The 20234-nt window shown below is 44.7% G+C and overlaps 1 protein-coding gene across 5 annotated transcripts; it reads right to left on the minus strand.

Annotated features, from left to right (window-relative positions):
- Positions 1-86: 86 nt before the first annotated feature.
- Positions 87-19867, minus strand: ppp2r3b (protein phosphatase 2, regulatory subunit B'', beta). 5 transcript variants are annotated; one of them, XM_069706957.1, is made up of 14 exons: positions 19731-19867; positions 18762-19158; positions 9808-9993; positions 9299-9402; positions 8480-8582; positions 7033-7107; positions 6855-6941; positions 6171-6327; positions 5335-5383; positions 5135-5224; positions 4868-5043; positions 3530-3648; positions 3293-3399; positions 87-1510 (listed from the first exon to the last, which is right to left on the minus strand). In XM_069706957.1, the coding sequence occupies exons 1-14, from the start codon at positions 19811-19813 to the stop codon at positions 1378-1380; spliced, it is 1866 nt and encodes a 621-aa protein (XP_069563058.1). In that variant the 5' UTR covers positions 19814-19867; the 3' UTR covers positions 87-1377. The 5 variants fall into 5 exon arrangements, with proteins under 5 accessions (XP_069563058.1, XP_069563059.1, XP_069563060.1 ...); XM_069706958.1 differs by having other exon boundaries at positions 19666-19867; XM_069706959.1 differs by lacking the exon at positions 19731-19867 and adding an exon at positions 19358-19613.
- Positions 19868-20234: the final 367 nt, after the last annotated feature.

Genomic DNA, 20234 nt, shown 5'->3' on the forward strand with positions numbered 1-20234 from the left:
GTATTTTTTACATAGAGCTTTACTGTAAACTGTACTTGAATGTTACAAAGTGACACTAAATAAGTCCTGTTTTAGTTTTATTTCTGGGTCACAGTCGTGTCCAGGTTCGGTCTGGAGTCTTCCTGGAGGCTCATTTGAGAATTATGCTTTATTTTCCTACCTGCCACTTTAACACTACTTGTATTTAAGTTAATTTAAATAAAAAATAAAATTTAAAAAAAATACAAGCATATATACCATCGTTTTTTTTGTTTTTTTTTTTACCACGTAAGCTTCTATAAATAGCATCACACCTCGTTCCACTTAATACCCACAGATACGTTCTACGACAAACAGCATCACCAACAAAGTGCTTTTTTTCCCCCTTTTTTTTTTTTACTCTCTATTATTATGATTTTCAGCTGACTTGACATCTGGAGTACAAAAATTGAACCGTGAACTTCACATTAAACTCCACAGTCCGTTTTCTTTGCTTTTCCATTAACCAAGGCTTTATTATTAATTTAAAGAAAAGCGCAGCAGTTTAAAATGGTTCCTTGTTGCTCCGTCAAAGTACACTCAGTTTAAGTACTTTGTAACATAGAAAACATGTCTAAAACACATCCAAATCATTTACAACACGGCAAGCACAAAATAAATATTTACAGTCGTTCATAAATTCATCTCTAATAACTTACAACCCATCCCACGCTTATATTGAAGTCGTAATGAATATGGACCTGTACAACGGACGCTGTGTGGCCGTCTGAACCGTGTGTGTGTGTGTGTGTGTGTGTGTGTGTGTGTGTGTGTGTGTGCAGAAGGCTCAGCGGTGGCTTGTTTGGCAATTACAGTAACTTCGGACTCTTTCGACAAACCGTGAGAGAGTTTACAGCCGATAGGAAAGCCTTCGTTGTGATCACTGGAATGTAACGTCAGCCAACGAGTTCGATTGCGTGGATCGATCCGACGCGGTTTCTGTCCAAACGTGTTTTCCGGGAGCTCCAGCGTGCGGCAAACGTGATCCGGCTCGTGTGGAGGTGATTTACCGACTTAACACCGACGTTCGGATGAAACCAAAGAAAAAGTCGACCCACGAACATTATTGATGCAAAAGATTTACATGCAGAAAACAGCCGGTTGGTGGGGAGGGGTGGGGGTGGGGGTGGGGATGTGTGACATCGTGACGTCAGCTGTGGTGAAATCTGAAGAGTGTGAAAAATATGAGAAAATGCGGTTGGAGCTGCTTTCTGCCGACACGTGCGTTCCTCCAGCTGTCCATCCCGACGGTCTCCTCCGGTGTGAAGCGAGTCGGGTCCCTCGGGTCCCTCGACCTCTAACGCGGCTGTCTTGGCCTGTGTTCCCGGGAGGTGCTCGGCGGGCTCGCGAGAAAACGCATCATTCGAAGTCTTCTTCGTACTCGTATTCGTCCAGGTTGCAGTGCGGACTGGGGATCTGGAAGAAGTGTCTCTTGGTCAGACCCAGCTCGCCGGAGATGTGCTGCCCCAACGGGCTCAGAGGATTCTCGTACCTGGACGGACACACGGAGGAGACGGAGACGTCAAGACAGGAAACGGTCACCCGTCAACACTGAAACAGGTCGTCTTGGCTGTTTTCGTTCCTCCCGTTCACGTCGGCGACGAATCTGCTTTCAGCGTGAGCGATGTGAAATCCACAGAACTCGTTCCTTAGAATTTTTTTTTTTTTTTTTACAATTTTTATTTAAAAGAAGCTAATGCATCAAAACAGTGCCGCTGCAACTCGGCAACGAAACTGCCGATGGAAATTTAGCACTACAAACAGTAACTTTGGAAAAAAACAAAGACCCATCTGATGAAGCCTCTTACTGCCATTAGAATAGATTCATACACTGAATGAAGGCTTTTTAGATTCGGTCCTAATAACGTGAGGGGATTTTGTCCCCGCCGGCGAGACTTCACGATTACAGCGAGCAAAAAGTCTCTCGGTGGACATCAGGTCATGATGTTGACAACAGTGCCCGATATTCTCATTCGTACCCGGACACGGAGACAGTTGGGGAAATACGCACTTTCTTCTTGCCGAGAGTTCGATGAGTTGAGAGAGAGAGAGAGAATGTCCCAATTAGCCCCCTCCCCACCCCCCCCAAAAAAAATAGTGGAACTTCTTCATCAGACAGAGGATCTTTGTGTGACCGGAAAGGACACGGGATCACCACGTGAAGGCGTGAACAGCGGTGGGACAGGAGCGGAGGTATTCTTAACTACCGTTTGGTTTATAAACAGACGCACACACGACGACAGCTGGCCTCCGATCAACAGGATGCTCGGATTGGTGACGGGCGGGTAGAAGCGAGGGGTGGGTTTAGGACTGGACCCGGTCAGAGAGGAGGAAGAGGAGGAAGAGCAGGACGGACACACACACACACACACACACGCGCACGCACACACACCCCGAGTGTCTTACCTGCTCTGGTGAGCAGCCCGTCTTTAGAAGTCGGTGGTGTTCCTAAAACCGCGACACAACACGCCTGTCAACGGCCTCTTTTATCTCTGACTCGCTCTCAGAGGGGGGGCTCTGCTGCCGGACACGATGCTCTCAGCGTCTCCAATCAACAAGACATCGGCTCATCTAAACATACTTTATAAACTCTCTTATCTAAGTGTAATATCGGCCGCGGAAATCCCGCTATTGAATGTGTGTAATTACGTATATATAAAAAAATCCACATCGTGTTTTGCTGCCACAGAATCGCCATGAATCTTTGTAATTACTCATAATCAGGGTCCTCTCTCATCAAATGTTAAAGAATTACTCGCCCACTTCTGACAAACTGTACAAACAACTGCTAAAAGCAACTTTAACTGATCGGACGTAAGCCAACGAGGATTTCTCTTTTATCTGCCTCTAAATTTGTTGCTCTTTCACCAAAAAAAAAAAATAATAAAGTCGATTTCGTGTGAAATCCTTATCCCCGGTAAATTAATGTGAAAATAATAACAATCTAATATATCTCTAAAATACAATTATAGGAAATTGGCAGAAAGGGGCGAAACAAAGAAAACTGAACCGGAGGTGGTGACACTTGAAAACAAAAATCCAGGTCAGTTCAGATTTTTTTTTTTTTGAATCACTAAGAAAAACGATCCTGTCACACCAACAGCAGACTGAGACTACCATTCATGAATTCTTATATTGCATCACCGTTAAACTCAAGAGAGGCTCTCCTAAATGTAGAGGCATTTTGAAACTGTTAACACAAGGAGTAAACAACTTTTATAAAGATTACGATCAGTTGTACTTTGATCAACAATGAGGCTGCAGTGACACTTACACATCGTTGCACTGATCGCCGGCGGCCTCCTCGGCCACCAGGATGTCGTACTCCTCTGCAGCGTATTTCTCCCAGTCCGACACCTCCTGGCCGTCTGTCTCCGCCTCCTTAAAAAAAAAACAAAAAGAAAAAAAAAGCATGACAAGAAGTTACGTGAGCCACTTGACTTCTGGCAGGACAAAAAAAAACAAACAACAACAACAAAAAAGTCGTGACGGGGAGTTCAAGCCGACTCACTCTGATCACGGAGAACGGGTCCTTCTGCTCGTGGTCCAGGTACTTCTCGATGTTGAAGAAGGTGTCGAAGAAGATGTGGGACAGCTTGCACCTCTTCAGGTCCCGCAGAGTGACCTTACCTGGACGGGATGAATCGGGCGCTTCAGACCAGATCTCAAAACAGACAATTTATGACATCACGGACATGATTAAACTTTAAATCGAGCTGACAACACCTACAGGCAGCGAATGATCTCAAACGCGATGTAGTGAGGTTCAAGTTAAGGACGTGATCTTCTGGATATCAGAATTGTGGCAATATGTCAAATTAATTGTATATTTTAAATAAACTATAAGTTTTATTTGTTCATTTAAAAGCCAATGACTTTACATTCAGGAAAGAAAAAATATCAAATCTTAATAAATTGATTCAAACAATAATAATAAAAAAAAAAAATGAAAATTTGAAATCATAAGTTATATCATAATTCTGTCAAAGTTTGACTAAATGGCTGAAAGATGTGCGGTACAATTAGACGGAGGAGCTCATTTTAAACAGTATTTTTTAATCTGCCTGCCTCTTTTAAAAGTCAGCGGTGGTGAAAGCAAAGACCAAACCACCATTAGTTTTATGCCTCCAAATTTTTTTCCCCATTATAATAAGACACACGAGTTCTCAAAGAGATGTATTGAATAATAAAATCAACAGATGACTTGTTATGTGACGCGTGAAATGTTCTGCAGTGATTTTTTTTTTTTGATCTGCGTATCAGTGAAAAATGTTCGTTTCTGCTTTCGGTAAAACAGAAAAGAGACTTTTGGTTGAGAAAAATGAAGTGAAGCAGTTTGCGACAGTTACATTTGACATATTTTTTGGATTATATGGAAATACAACGATCTGATTGTGTCGTGATCCATCTCCGTCTGCCTGTGCCTCAAATCTCAACCTTCTCACCAATCGTTTGTAATCTGTTAGAAAAGGACAAGTTGTGCTGTTGGAAAACATCTCAAACAGTAAAAGGAGCTGTTCCAGCTCATGTTACACGCTATATGACACAGTTGCAGCATACCGGCAGGCCGCCGAAGGGTCACATTCCTGCTGTGGCTATCGATACTGAACACCCTCACCGTGGACGAGCACCTTCTGAATACCGCGGTGGAAGAGCTCAGCGCTGGAGGGAGTTTGTTGACAGTGTGGATGACACCAGCAGCTGGCAGCAGGCGGTCCAGATCACCCCGTACCGTCTAGAAACTCTTCACTCAGCTAATGATCAGCGATCTGGCCTGCGGACAAACTGTCAAGGCTCTCCGGTGTGTGAATCTTCCGACAAGAGAGTACAAATTTAAAACGGGGCTGACCTTCGACCTCCGGCTTGACGAGGTCAAGCATTTGGCAGAGGCAGTCCTCGAAGGGGAGCGGCTCTATCGCCATGGTTTCCAGCCTCTGGCACTGATCCTCGTAGAAGTACTCCAGCTCGTACATGCTGAGCACGCCGTCCCCGTCCAGGTCCATGCAGCGGAACCAGTACTCTATACTGGACAGACAAACGGTGAAAGAGGAGGTTGGTGAAGGCTGTGAAGGCTCTGAAGAAGAAGAAGAAGAAGATACAGTCGGTGTCAGGATACCTGGTGTCAGTCTTCTTGTCTTCCTCGGAGATGAGGAACCAGACAAAATCAGCATAACTCAGCCGGCCTTCTTTATGAACCCGTCTGTCTCTGAGGGAACAAACCACACACACAAAAAAACAACAACACAAAAACAGGATTAAAACAGGAAGTGGAGGCGAGACACCACTTTTTTAAACCCACTGACATTTTTAACTCACCTTGTTACTGTTCCTGAGAATATTCTCTCAATCATCTTGTGTGAGATGGCTGGAAAACACACAGCAAACAGGTTAAATCCAGTCTGTCTTTTCTCTCAGTTACTGTACAACTTTTTTCACAACACATGCGATCCATTCTCACAGACTGTAAATCCAGACTGCCTAGTGTAGCGCTTTTTTTTTTTTTTTTTATCTCGACAATACTATAAATCCTCTGGTCATCATTTCGACCATATAGCGGTAGAAAGAGTTCCAGACGTGGCGTCATTGGAGCGGAGTATATGTGCTGCTCTCCTATTGATCTTGTGTCTCATTTCCCCCGCTTCACTCACACACCATCAACCAGGAACATGTGGTGGGGAGTGTGTGTGTGTGTGTGTGTGTGTGTGTGTGTGTGTGTGTGTGTGTGTGTGTGTGTGTGTGTGTGTGTGTGTGTGTGTGTGGGGGGGGGTGTCAAAGACAAATCTTTTTTTTCTTCCTGGCTGTGTGTTTGTGCGTTACGAGTAAACCTGGTCCCCCCCCCTCAAAAAAAAAAAAAACTTTACAAATGCCTTTTATTGTTACACGTAGTTTTGGACTGACTGAGCCGCCAAGTGGCAGGAAGATTTTGGGGGATTCAGTCCTGACGAGGTCGCGCACACACGTCCTGCATCTTCTGCGTGCATGTTTCCATCGTGCACGTTGACACGACGCTACGACGAATGCAAACAACAAACTGGTCTTTCTTCTGTGCGAGGGAACCAGGTTTACTCGTAACGCACAAACACGGCCAGGAAGAAAAAAAGATTGGTCTGGCGTGTGTGTGTGTGTGTGTGTGTGTGTGTGTGTGTGTGTACCTTGGTCATTGTGCCGTGCCAGGTCCTTCTGGTCTATGTAGAGGTCGTGGTCGCTGTCCAGCTCCCAGAACTTGCAGTAGATAACGTAGAAGTGTTCGTAGGAGAAGAACTCTGTGAGCTGGTTCACGTCCTCTTCCTGCTCCAGCAACGCCACGTTCTTGGGTCAAGCAGGGCAGAAATAAAACGCATAAACTCGTTTCCTGATTGCAACATCATTTCATAACAGTTTAGTAACAGAGTCTCCACATGGAACGGCTACAGTGAGCGAGCAGACCAAAATGTTGGTTCACTAGCTTTTGGATTTCCCTCCGAATAAAGCAGTTTTGATAATCCGGATAACATGTTGTCTTGTTTATGACCTCTTTGCTTCGTTACCTTTGCTATCGTAACGGATCAAAATTATTACAAAAATAAGACTGATGTTGAAATGGCATTCGCAAAGCCGGTTCCCTTTCGGACGTTGAACAGGCAAAGTGACTGGTTAAAAAAAAAAAATATATATATATATTTGATTGAGCACGGAGGTAAAACATCAGGCCTTCAATCAAACTCTCTGAATGTTAACAGAAGAACAATGTTCATACTAAAGTCGTAAATTCAATTATAAAACACCGGCCCTTTATTTATTGTATTTTAGAAACATAATTAAAGAGATTTTAACTGTTTTGAGAACAAATGATTTACCTGCAGAAAGTTGCTTTTCCTGAGCTCAGAACATGTTGTCTTCCCCGTCCAGGACCGGTTCACATTGTAAAATATCCTTTGAATCACCTGGAAAAAAACAACAACAATTTATAGCGTCAAATAATACACAAACACACCTGAATCAATGCCGCCTCCATGTTACTTGCTGCTCGCGTACCGTGGTGATGTATCGGGAGTGAAAGTCTGGTGCTTCTTTCAGAAAGGCCAGGCCTGCGTGTGAGTTCACCACATCCTGAACACATCAAGTAGAAGTCAGCTCACTATATCTCCACTCCATTGTCAGCATTTCCACAACAAAAGGAACAAACACAAATGTTTGACAAATACACATGTTCGGTTGAATTCTGCCGTTGCTGTCGGCGACCGGCTAAATGGCAAAACCACATCTGTCTTTCTTTTTTTCTTCTTCTGGTGGACAGAACAAAGTAGGAATATAAATGCGCGTTGATTCGAACGTCAGAAGTTGTCAGTGTCTCTCGCCGTCACTCTGTCACGCCGTGTTCTTTATAAACTGCGCTATGTGAGGAATAAGCTCCGGGCCCTGTTGGCAGAGGCCGTCCAATATAAATGTTTCTTTGACATCACTGAACACTGGGTCGACCGGTTTTGGGATGCGCTTGAGCCTTTTTGATTTGACAGCAAAGTGCCGGGAAGGCCAGAAAAAACAAAAGATGTTTGCTCGTGGCTGCCGTTAACCTTCTCTCCTTCCTCGCGCCGTGAAGTCGCGGCGACTGAGCTGCATTTCAGACGAACTGCAGCGATATTTTAGCCATGAAACTCCCCCGTGTCTTTCCTTTATTTATATATCTATATTCTACCCTCTTTCTCGTGGGGGAGGAAATTGTTGACATGAATGCGTAGGCGGCAATGAAATAAAAAGGCCTTATATCAGGGCAGTCGTCGTGCCTCTTTGACTCTCGCTGCGAGAAATTAAATCATAGAGAAACACATAAATCACAGGGCACAGGAAACAGGCGGGGACAGTCAAATCTACTCCACTGCAATCCGCCTTTCATTCATCAAAACAGTCAAAGGCGATTCGCTGAGTGGAACCGTACAAATTAAACAGCGTGTGCCACAAGGCATCTCTGCTGGTATGCTAACGGGTGCTCAGATCAGACCGGCCGCTCCTGCCAGCATGAAAATGAATCAGGTGTGGGGCGGAGCCACTGTGGCACACCAACAGCTTGTCAGCTGGAATGAGAATACAAATAGCCCCCGCAAGCAGGTCCACATGGCAAAAATTTCCGAACACTCAAATACGAAACACACGCGTGAATTCCTGAGTGTGTTTTCTGGGATTATTTTCGTCCCACAATGTGTTTTATATACACGAGACACATTTTCATCTCCGCTTTTCCCCGGTTAATAACTGCTGAGCTTGAATACTGCGTCGGGGGAGTCTCCCCTCTACACACTCCCCTCCACTATATTACCGGCTTACAGTAACGTCCCTGATTTAGTCCTCTTGCCACAGGGAAAAAGCACCGCCTCAGCAAGGAAGTTCAAAAATTAAGTCCAGTTCGCACCACCCAAGCCAAAGCAATTTTGCCATCCCACGCTGCCAAGTCCTGCCCTCTCCCTGGGTGTGCTGCAGCCAGTACCTGCAGGAATGGAATAAAGTCGTCTTGTTCCAGGTAATTACAGCCAGGCTTGGCCAAGAGGTGCACAAATTTAGAAGCGTCATCGTGACAGGTCTGCAGAGTCCTGGAGAAGAAAAGAGAGAACAGATGGTTGCAAGGTTACTCCCACTTTGGCTGTTACGTTTCTCTCTATCCTTTTTTTTTTTTTTTTTTTTTTTTTTTTTTTTTAAATCAGTCCTTTAAGAACACAAGTTTTAAATTTGTTCCACTTAAAAAAAATATATATATATATTTTTTTGGACGTGCAGGTATAATACATTCTGAAATTAGGATTCTGAATCGCTGCCGGATGATTATAAGCGTGGAGTGTTACGGCGGAAATAAAGCGAGCGTCTGTTGTGGCCTCTCATCTAAGAATGGCTCAGTCATGAGCTCGAGTCAAAGGCCAGGTCTGTCCGGTTCTCTGGAGGCTCGGGCATTAATACAAGAGCATGCCTGTAGCGCACAACGGCGTTCAGCGCACGGCCGGCCGCTGTTCTAAAAGCCCCACGGTGCTCCTTTCAGTTTCAACGCAGAAAGACACTGAATGGATGTTTTCATTTCTACACTATAAACGCGCAGCGACTTTTCCCCTCGTGGTGGTTGCGAGGGCAGCGATTTCTGTTTAGGCATGAAAAGAAAAAGGGAAAAAAAAAAAGCGCCATAATAGCAGGGAGCTGCGCGCAGTGTCTGTGATCCCCGGCGAGTGGCCATCATTGTTCAGAGGAGATTGTATGAGCCTTTTGGCAGTGAGTGACTGCACCAGTGGTCCGGTGAGAATAAGAGCAGCCATTGTCTTACTTTCTCCACATAGCCACGAACTTGTGAACGGACACGAAGCCCGTCCTGTCGCCTCCAGCTGAGCAGAACAATGGCATTTTCCAGTAGAGGGGACACTCGCAGGCCTGAGGAGAAACGGAGGCAGCAGGAATGGTAAGAATAAAGCAAAAACAACAACAACAACAACAACAAAAAACAGTAAATAAGAAAAATAACTTCATAAATAAACACGTGACCGTTGATGTGGAAAAGAGCAGCACAAAGACACGCAGCCCTGTTCGGGTAAACAGCAGTGTTGCATCATTTAAAGACTTCCCTGAGGAAAGCTGGCTGTCATTGCTCTCTTCTCTCAGGTTCCCCTCAGGCCATTTGCTCACATTCCTCAGGGACACGGAAATAATATTTTCCGTGGGGTTTTTACACAAATAAATAAATCGGCAAACATTTGTAAAGGCCGGAGCTAACTGGCATTAATGAAAATAATTCGCTGGGTGGCAGCTGAACCACCGTGCTACAAATCAAATTCTCACCTTGGCAACCTGCCCCATGTCCTCAATGGTGGCCCTTTCATTTGGGAATTGGGAAAATATTTTCTCAATTTTGGAAATGAGGCTGTCGATGTTGAGGTTGGCTTGGGGCCGGCCCAGCGGGAAGTAAAACTTGGGAATGCTTTCGCTCAGCGCTGTGGTGACTGGCTCCGCCGTCCTCACCTGGGCCTGAGACGGACACACAGAGACGTAAGCTGTTAGCCGCTGATGCTAGCGCACGCTAACACATTTAACACATGCAAACAAGACATCCAAGTATTCCAGCATGTGCCGAGGCCCGCCTGAACACAAAACACTGCACGGCTCCTACGTGGTTGTGAAACCAGAGCTCTCGGCCGACCGAAGGCCCCATCAGGGATGAGTTGTGACTACTCAGCGATCATAATCGTTATGCATTTAACTGTCATAGATACCCCTGCGACTGACATTCCTCGCTAATAGAGAGTCGTTCTGTAGATTTCTGTTCACATGTGTCAACTGTCATTAATATTTGCAAAGGGATTTGACGAGACAGCAATTCGAGTGATCCTGCGGTTGACCGAGCTATGTATTCAACTTGTTAATGTTACCTGATTATCAAATTATGTCTGAACGGTCAGGGAGTTAAAACAGAAAATGCTGGTAGTAGATTGGGCTGTCTGTAACGTACAGACAGCGCTGCTCTATCTTCATAAAATAAACACAAGCGCGGAACATTTATCAAACTCACTGGTGACACAATGTTGGCTCTAAACAACACGCCATAGGGCCATAAAACACAACCACAAAGCTTGAGTTACTCATGGTTTACAGATGTAATCATAAAGTTTGTGGAATTTTTTTTATTTTTCATCTAAAAAAAATGTAACTTTTAATGTTACGATTCATGTTAAATTAACAAAGTAAATCAAATGCGCAAACAATACAAACTGGATACGGAAGAAGATTTTTAAAACGCCCCTTTTAATGACGGCGCATATCTAGAGAGAGATGACACTATTCAAATAGCAGACATCCCGACTTTACACAACAGAAAACAATCATAGATAAATCAAAAAGTTTGAAGGAGGCCCTGACAAACAGCTAAACCATCGCAATGCTGTGATGCCATATTGTGTGCGTCTCGAAATGAAAGCAAAGGAGCGGAGCCGCCTTGACGAGTGTTAAACAGCGTACCTGGTTACAGGCAAACAGCAGTTGTCATTGACGGACCGAGAGACAGAATTAAGGCGAGCGCGTGCTGCATGCAGAGTACGTGTGTCTGAACTTGAGACCGGAGGTGCACGGGAGATGTTCAGGCGTCGTTACTGGACTCGAGGCTGACGACGCTGCACGAGCCCGGTTCAAACCTAGTGCGGCGGTGATATAGATCTCTCCCTACGCGGTTATTATAACTACTCCCGTCTCCAACAATCGCAACGTAGAGATCGTATTCATCGATAGAAATCTCCACTGCTGAAAACCGCGCTGTCGATAACACGAGCCGGTGAGGATATTTTCATAGCTCTATATATATGTGTGTGTGTGTGTGTGTGTGCGCTCTGAGCCAAATGTGTTGTTATGTTGCGCATATCAGTCAAGTTACTAAAAACAGCTTGAGCAGCGCATGCTTTGCTCTCAATCGTCATCTCGCACCCAAAGACTATTTACACGCTCGCGAACGCACTCGTTTTTGCGTGGCCTTTAATAGTCGCACAAACACACCCACGCAGTAAATGTCATCTTGGCGTTTGTTTTGCTCCAGCACGTTGTTCATTTGGCCGAGCCGTGCGTGTAACACCACGTCTGGGGCAATTAAACCTTCAACATTTTAATAAAGCCTTCAAATTATAGGTTTGGACGCGAGGGAAAGGAATCCTTCCACCTCGGTCTCCGTGTCTGTCAGCGCAGGGTGAAATGTTTTTTGCTGTATTCCATCAGCGTTAATCTGCTCCTTTTAACCTGATAGATGATAAATGCTGCTGATCCTCTGCTCCTCTGTCCCGTGTATTGGCGTCAGCCATGGCTATAAAAGGACATAAACATCTCCTGTTGCCCTGCCCTGCACTGTCCCCTCTCTCTCTCTCTCTCACACACTTCATGCTAACCACTAGCAGAGCTCTTGAGCACAACTGCTAAGCCACATGACATTTTGCACAATGATGTGGTCTGAAAGAGGACAGTGAAGCGTCCGGGCACAACATACCACGCAAGATGAAACATCATCCAGTAACCAAAGCCCACATATCAGATCCCTGTACAAATGGTGAATACCGTGTCCCCGGACAACTGCCAGAAGTTATTCACCAACAAACAGAAGAAGTGATCGCACAACAATCCCATTTCACAAGTCGTATGTGGCAGCTGTTTGCTGGGGGTTTTAAATAGGCCTGGAGAAAGTGACATAACTGCTCCTTTGTCCGCGCTTGTCCAAACAAATTGGTTTAATCTTTCAGTAATTGTACTACAATGCAATCTGAACAGCGAGACACGAAGCCAGCAAATACCACGAACAGACCTGCCCCCTTCCCCGTCTTGGCTGACAGGCCGGTGAGGCCTGCGTGGTGGAGGGTTGCACTCATACAAAACACCTGCCTGTCCTTGTTGGAAGGCTCTGAGCCGCTTCTTGAACCGAGAGGGCAGGACAAAGTCGCATCCGCGGGCCAGCAGGGCCAGCTCCTTCCTCAGGTCGGGGTCCTGACGCAGGGACAGCTCCCTCATCCTCATCCTCGCTCCAGACGGGACGTGGCACACATACACACAAACACAACACTCAATCCGGCGTTATCCCCTCGACCGGATAAATCACTTTGCAGTCGCCGCTGCGGGTGAGAAGCAAGTGGCGGGTCCTCTGTGTATGTCTCTGTGATTGTCCTCTGTCAGAGTGAGAGCCTCTTAATGCAAGAGAGCAGCTGCTACTGTGACTCTCTCTCCCATTCCAGATCTGGACGCACAATCTCAGCTCAGCCTGCTGCTCTGTCCCAGGCTCAACCTAACACGCACACGCACACACGCACACACACACACACACACACACACACACACACACACACACACACACACACACACACACAAAAACTGCAGGGTCAGGGAGCCCTTGCCTCAAAGCTGCTGGGGAGATAAGGAGTGACTGGGTGCATGTGTGTGGGAGTCACTCAGCGTATGTGTGGGATGGGAGGGGTGTGTGCGATGGATCTGCCCTTTCCAGTTCGCATTCCTCACCGCTCACGGAAGGTTATGCAAAGAGACAGACCTGTTGTTGCAGCTCGCATCCGCCACGGAGTCCAATTGAGGGATGCACCTCCGTGCCTCTGCGACGCGCTGATCATTTTTCACCTGAAAAGCTCCCACACAACAAAATACTTCAAAAGAAAACTGAAGACCGGACCCCTTTTCCTTTCGACAAGACGTCCCGACGCTAATGAGAAAATTCAAAACAAAAACCCCTGAATAGACAAAATGTAATGCGAGCTGCATACTACTTCCAATACATCTGTCAAAACCTGTTACTACATCAATCTGCCTGAAATTATAAAACACAAAAGGAGAAGGCGGACAAAACAAACTAATGAGGCACAGTCAAATAAAGAGAATAACAAAAGCACGAGTATTTAATAATAGATAACAAGAGTGGAGGTCATATCACCAGATGATACACACCCAACAAACAAAACATACACATTCCCTTCGACATGTGCATCCTATCTTTTGGTGGTCTTTGTTTTGTCTTCCCTTTGCAAGTTTGAGCTGCCAGCCATTCCTCATCTTATTATAGTTGATGGGCAATACAGGGGGGGACGGGGGACGGGGGACGGGACATGTCAAATTCAAAGACTGATGACCCAACCAGTCTGCGCCTATTAAAAGCACCACCAGGAACTGTTTGGGTAAACCAAGAAACTGGAGGCCGGAGAAACAAGAGTGCATCTCAAGTCCTCAAACAAACATCCCCTTCCGGTCGCTGCTGTCCCGGAATGACGGCAATTACATCAATTCTCCACGAATGTGCTGATCTAACAGCTCTGGAGTTGCCTTCACCGCACGCAGGGAAAGCCCAACACCTATACACACCTACTGATGTAAATGCTAATTCAACAGAAGAGGCTTGATGCCGTTCGCCTTGGAAGGACTACGTAAATAAACCCACGTCTGGTTAATGTGCTTGTTATTGTATACAGAAACTAAAAGCACACCCGCGGTATTTTTAGATGACAGGATCACAACGTCCACAGTTTTCCACTGGTTTCTGCTCAAACCCAGTTCCTGTTGTCCTCCACACCGGACACTGCACATGCTTGATAAGCCTGTTTGTGTGAAGGCTTTTCACACCAGCTGCCTTTTGTTTATGCTCATCAGTTCAAATGAAACATGGAAAGGAAAGCAAACCAAACAACCCCCGCCCTCCCCACCGGTAGACCAGATGACACCATCAACTCCCACGCACTGTTCAGTCCATTTTTGAGATTGAGCAAACAAAATCTGACGTCTGTTCCATAAACACCGGCACCACAATGCAGAAAGGATAACAATAATGGATTGTTTTACCCTCCCTCCCTCCCCCCCCCCCCCAAATGTTAGTAACAATGCACAAGTTTTGATTATAAGCTTTCTACTATAGTGTGTGCCTTTTAAATAATCAAAATAGACAAGTTCCAGCAATAATTATCACTAACCAAACCATCTTCGGGCCATTGCAGGCGGGTCGTCCAAACAACATCTTCTTGAGAGGCAACTATCATTTAGATAAGCTGCTAAAGTGCTCTGTCCACAGTCTGGTGGCTCACTGTGACAAAACAGGAAAACACGGGAACTCACGCTGACCCCACAATGTGTCTAATGTGTAAAACTGCTAAATCTGATTTGTACACAAACATGTGTCCAGCCATGTTCACTTCATTGCGTAACAGATGAGATTATGAAACACACGGTCTGCTGTTAGCGACCGCAGGCCGCTCTAAATGTTACATTTCCACGCAGTCAGGTGACGAGTCTGTGTTTGACTTGAGTTTCAGCTGACACGATGAATTCAACTCTGTTGTGATATTCGCAACACACAGTGAGGGGAAATACATTATAAGAGGGAGGAGCAAAACGGATGAACCCCCCCCCCCCTCCCTCCCCACCTCACCCTCCGCCCAAGGGCTTCCCCAAACTGTCAATAAAAGCATAAAAGGCTTGAGCATCAGTAACATGAGTGAATCAGCCGGATGAACAGTACATCCGAGCAGAGGTCACTCAAACCTTCTCCCGGCCCGTTGATAGAGCCACAGCTGGCTCGCACTACAAAACCGATGCTGCTGTGAAATCCAGAAAGCTCCAGTTCAAGCCACCACAATTGGGATGTCTGAGACAGGGATTTGGGATAACATGTGAATGCGAGACCAAAATAGGCCAGATTGACTGATAACACGGTGGGCTCATTGACTGACGACACAGTGGTCTTAGGGATGGCCCAAAAAGCAGAACACCGTGCTAGCATATCAGCTAGCTTACGTAAGAGTAGTAATGCAATGGCGGAGTGTAATTTTACAAACGTTTGTTGAAACATCAGTGTAGCCTACGCGGTGCCAGAAGTGGAGCAAAGGGTCTCCAGCATTTAAGAAAGAAGCTGCAGGATAAGAAGTCAAGAGCGGCCCTCGCACTTCTATGTTTTCCATTATATTTACAATAAGGTGATCCTGTCCTCGAAAACTGATCACTATTATGTGAAGGAATGAAGGAACCCTAACGAATGACAAAACCAGTGTGTAGAAATGAAGAAAAAAAAAAAAAATTCAGATCGTCAAAGATAAACTCCTCCTATTTCTTCCTATACTATTTTACTATTGCACTGATAGAATATAAACATACACAAGGCCTTGCGGGAAACAGTTGAACACCCGGTTCTCTGTGACAGGTCAGACAACTGATAATGTGACCCCAGAACCCCTGCTTCAAATAGCCTCTATGTTGCCGAGCCCAACCGAGCATGTTATAAAAAGACATCTTAAGAAATGTGGGATTGTAAATGATGACGCAGAGAACAGAAGGAAAAGTAAATCCTCAAAGCAAACTTCTTTTCGCCGCTCTACATTTCAAACCGTCGGGTCGCTGTGCGTGACCCATTGCACTCATAACCCAGAGGCAATTTTATATGGTGAAGTCACACAGCCGATATTTACTGTACATAGTGTAAATAAAAGATGTGCAACCACATCTCCTGACAATGAGCAGCATCCACTAGAAGCAGTTTCAAAGTAAATTACACTGAGGATGAATGTGCTGCCACACCTCATCTCACTGGCAGAGTTCTGGGTATCTAATACCAACACAAGGGAAGCAAGGCTATCTATATCAGTGTCTGATGTCAAAGTCAGACCAGCTGTTCCAGGCTGCATCAGTGTGACATAAATTGAATTTTTGAGTAATCCTTTGAAGAATGCATCTGTATGCAGGAATTCATTTTGTTGTCTTAAAATAGAAGTATAACAATCATACAACCTCACAATCCCTTTAATATTGAGTGACACAGAGTGGCCACATGGCATGACACATCACAGCAGAAGACACATTACTGTCCGGCAGCTGCTTTTATATTAATCTGGGGGTGAGAGGGCATTTGGGGGGCGAAGATCACGGCGTGGAAAGAGAAACAGAAGCGAAAATCTTAAAGTTCACATCCATCAGTCAACCCTCTTACTGATCCATCATAAGGCCTCGTGAGATACAGAATGGAAAGAGAGACGGCTCTTGGCTAAAATTCAAAGCCGACAGATTAATTGTGTAAGAACATTTTTATCTGCAACCCACACTTCCTCTTGTGGTCGGACTGTTTTTTTTAATTTCATTATAAATTATTTCTTAACAGTTCACAAAAGGCTTTGAATTGACCAGAAGGCTGATTTACGTTCATGTGTTTGAGTTAGTGTGCCTGAGATCAATGGAAAAGAGGGAATAATGGACACTTTAATTAATCTATATTTCATTTTAATAATGGTTTAATATGGAATAATAAGTACAGTGATCTGTAATCTACGCAATTTGATTATGTGAGTTATGTGAAGTGGTATTCTCTATTTAGGACTCTGTGTAGTATTGTTTGAAAATATATTTTAGCTCTGGTTTCGAATAACTCGTAAATCCACATGGTAGCTTGTAAATCCAGGCTTATCCATGGTTATATGCATAATACGATAGCAATAAGCATCAGCACCAACTTGATCGAAAAACATAAACGTCTTGCTATGGAGTTTAACACGAGGCCCACTTCTTCTGCTCTGGTGTTTCAGTCAGCCGGAGAACAGAAGTCCCACCGGTGTGAACTCCAATGTCTCCTCATGCCCATCTTTAGCATGTCAACAACATGGAGAAGGTGGAGTCTTGAGGAGCACGTGCCCCCAGCTGTCTGGCTGTCTCACTGTCATCACACACTCACTATAGTCCACAATCTTCCACTAGCTCAGGCTTTCACGTTGCACTTTCTCATCTTGACAGTCCTTTGGCAGAACATACGAAACATTTTGAGCCTTTTGATTGGTTTGTGTAGCTATATTACTGCCGCGGTTGGACCAGTCCAACGCACAAAACGAACTACCTCAGAAGACCTCAGTCACGGGGTTACGTGATCTATGACACACAGGCTGAAGGAGTAACCAGAGTGCCAGGGATAGGCTGGGTTCAGACACTCCCACATCCCATACCACACTAATTTGTGGGTGAGGCTTAGACAAAGTGGAAAGTATTTGTCTAATACTCACGATGCACTGTATGCCTACAGACATGGAGGCTCCACTGGGATAGTGCAAAGTGGACAGTCTCTTCATGCCTTCAATGCTGTCGGCCACTCAGCAGCCTCTTGTGGCCAGTCAGGAAAAAAAAAATTAATTGAATTAAATCTGGAAACAATTGGGATGGATTAATTAATCAATCACAAGGAAACTCTAAAAAGTGGGACTCAGTACCAGTCCATTTAAAGGAATTTTAAATTGGGGGTCGTATGCTGTGTGTCACAAGTTTTGGTCGATGCTGCTGGTGCAGTTAAGAGAGTTCAATAAAGTGTAGTTAGCATCAACATAACATTTAACAGCATTTGTGTTTTTCCACATCTTTTCACAGCAGCAGACATTTTGCCCTGTCACAATGCACAAGCGTTAATAAAAACATTAACAAGAGTCCTGTTATATTCAAACAAACCAGTAAGGCCCACACTGTGCCAGCATGCACAACACCAGGACCCTGTAACAGAAACAGCTACACTTGCAAAACATCGTTGGATGTTGTCAACACTTGCAGCCTCTTAAAAATAAATAAATGAAGCTCACTATGACCTTTTTGTAAGTGTAACAAATCTGTCTGCTTCGTCTAAGTCGAGCTAACTCTATTAACTTAGCTTTGCAAATGTGGAACTTATTACTGTATTATATTGCATTGCACTGCATGGACATAAACAGACAATTTAGTGTACAGGGAAGTGCACAAGAACGGGACGACGAATTTGCTAGGTTGGTAAATTGCAGTAAAAACAAAATGCCATAGGTTTTATGTAACGCAGAAAGAGGATTGTTTGTTGATTAGAGAGCACTGACAAGTTGTAAAGTCTAAAAGACAACATTGCAATTTGAAACGTTGGAAAAAAAACCACAACAACCCCGTCTTTACTTTGCACATTGGACCGTACTGCTCATACCTGCTGCCAAACAAAGACGGGGCTTACCGAGACTATGATTTTGCAACAAAAGCCTGTGTCACGAGTACCTCAGGTGGCTCTAGGAATAACACAGGCATCGCAGGACACACCCTTGTTTTTGATACTACCAGTAACTATGAATAAAAAAAAAAAGCCCCGTGGCATGGTATCTGAAGAACCCCTAAATCCTGCCAAAACCAGTAAAAGGGTATAACAGCTGTTTTGATCATTTGCTTAAGAATGATGGGGGTTTTTTTGTGTTTTTTTTTTTTTTCTCAGTGCTTTAACTTCCTGTTATAAATGCACAATTTACCTTCTTTGTGCTGACGGACCTTCGTAGTATTCTGCCATTGGGTCCTGTCACTCTGGTGTTACTGCTGCTACGAGAGGGCAGGATGTTGGCGGACGGGGGGCTGGAGGAAGTACCGAGGGACTTCTGCGATGCCACGTTGTTGTTGTTCTCATTGAAGCTCAGCGACCTTTTATCCTGGACGTCCCCGTTGCTCAAATCGACACGCTGTCCACTTTTGATGAGATCCAGATAATCTTTGAGTACCGACTGGGTCACAGGATCACTCAACCAGTTGAGAAACAGCTCATCCACCTTCATTTTGAGAACCGGCTGGATGACTTGCGGGGACGGCATTTTTTTTTTTTTTTTTGTGTTTGTTTTATTTTGATGATGATAAATACCTCTTTGACAGACGCACCTGTGTAAACAGAAGAGTGACGTTAATCTCCGGTGCTTTTATTTCCAGCTCGTCGTCCATAAAACACGCCGCCACTAAACATAACCGACTACATCACTGTAAATGCGGTGAATGTTAAATACAAAAATAAATAATAATAATAATAACACCGGGTTTTTCCTGTCAGCCGCCCTACTTTGAGTAAACACCAAATACTCACTATTGATTTTTTTTATTTTTTTAGCGCGAACAGTCAATGCGTTAACCCGCAGGCGGAAGTAATCGTAAAACATATCGACCCTATTTTATTATTTTTTTATTTTTTTTTACTCCATTGCTGAAAACCACGGATGCTTGAAGTCAGTTTTTACATAAGCAAACGTCACTTAATACTCTCCCACAAAGTAGGAAAGTACAGCGAGGGACACCAGAGTTGGTAAAGTCGGTGTCAACAACGGCTAAAAACAACAACTGTTAGCCACGATAGCTGTAGCAAGCTAACGCTAACCGGCTAACTCGTGTACCGACCTCGCAGTGAATGGGCGGTAAAAAAAAAAAAAAAAAAGAAGCCAAGTAAGTCGATGTGACTCTACATCACTCTTCCTTCGTGCGCGACGCTGCTGCGGGTGTCGTTGAGGCAGCTGCGAGGCAAAACGCGGCGGGCGCCGGTGCTCATTTCTCTGGGAGAAAACACGAGCGGAGAAGCTAAACTTTTCCCCAGCTCGCGTTCCCCTGGTAACCGCACGGCGCTATCGCGAGATTCCGCTGCACGGTGACGGTCGCGTGGATGATTTCACCCCCTCCCCTCCCCTCCCCTTCCCCCCCACGTAAGTCTGAAAAGTGCAGATATATTTCTTCAGTCACCGTAGTGAGCTGCAGTTTTCCTCATTATAAAAGTCGGTAAGTGTAATCAACAAAATGTCTTCAAAGATGTAAAATTTCTATAAAGTTATTTTGTACTGTTTTGGAAATACGCCCACATTTAATTTTGTGCAATTAATCATCTATTATGTTGAATAAGATTACGTGTTTTTTTTTTTTTAATGTCAAATCTGAACCTGTAAAGTAGTACCTATAGTGACAAAAAAATGAGGTCG

The sequence above is a fragment of the Brachyistius frenatus genome, unplaced genomic scaffold (assembly GCF_029030835.1).
Source record: "Brachyistius frenatus isolate BFR_SWC_R1_liver_20210118 unplaced genomic scaffold, ASM2903083v1 Contig_66, whole genome shotgun sequence".
In the NCBI taxonomy this organism is placed as follows: domain Eukaryota; kingdom Metazoa; phylum Chordata; class Actinopteri; family Embiotocidae; genus Brachyistius; species Brachyistius frenatus.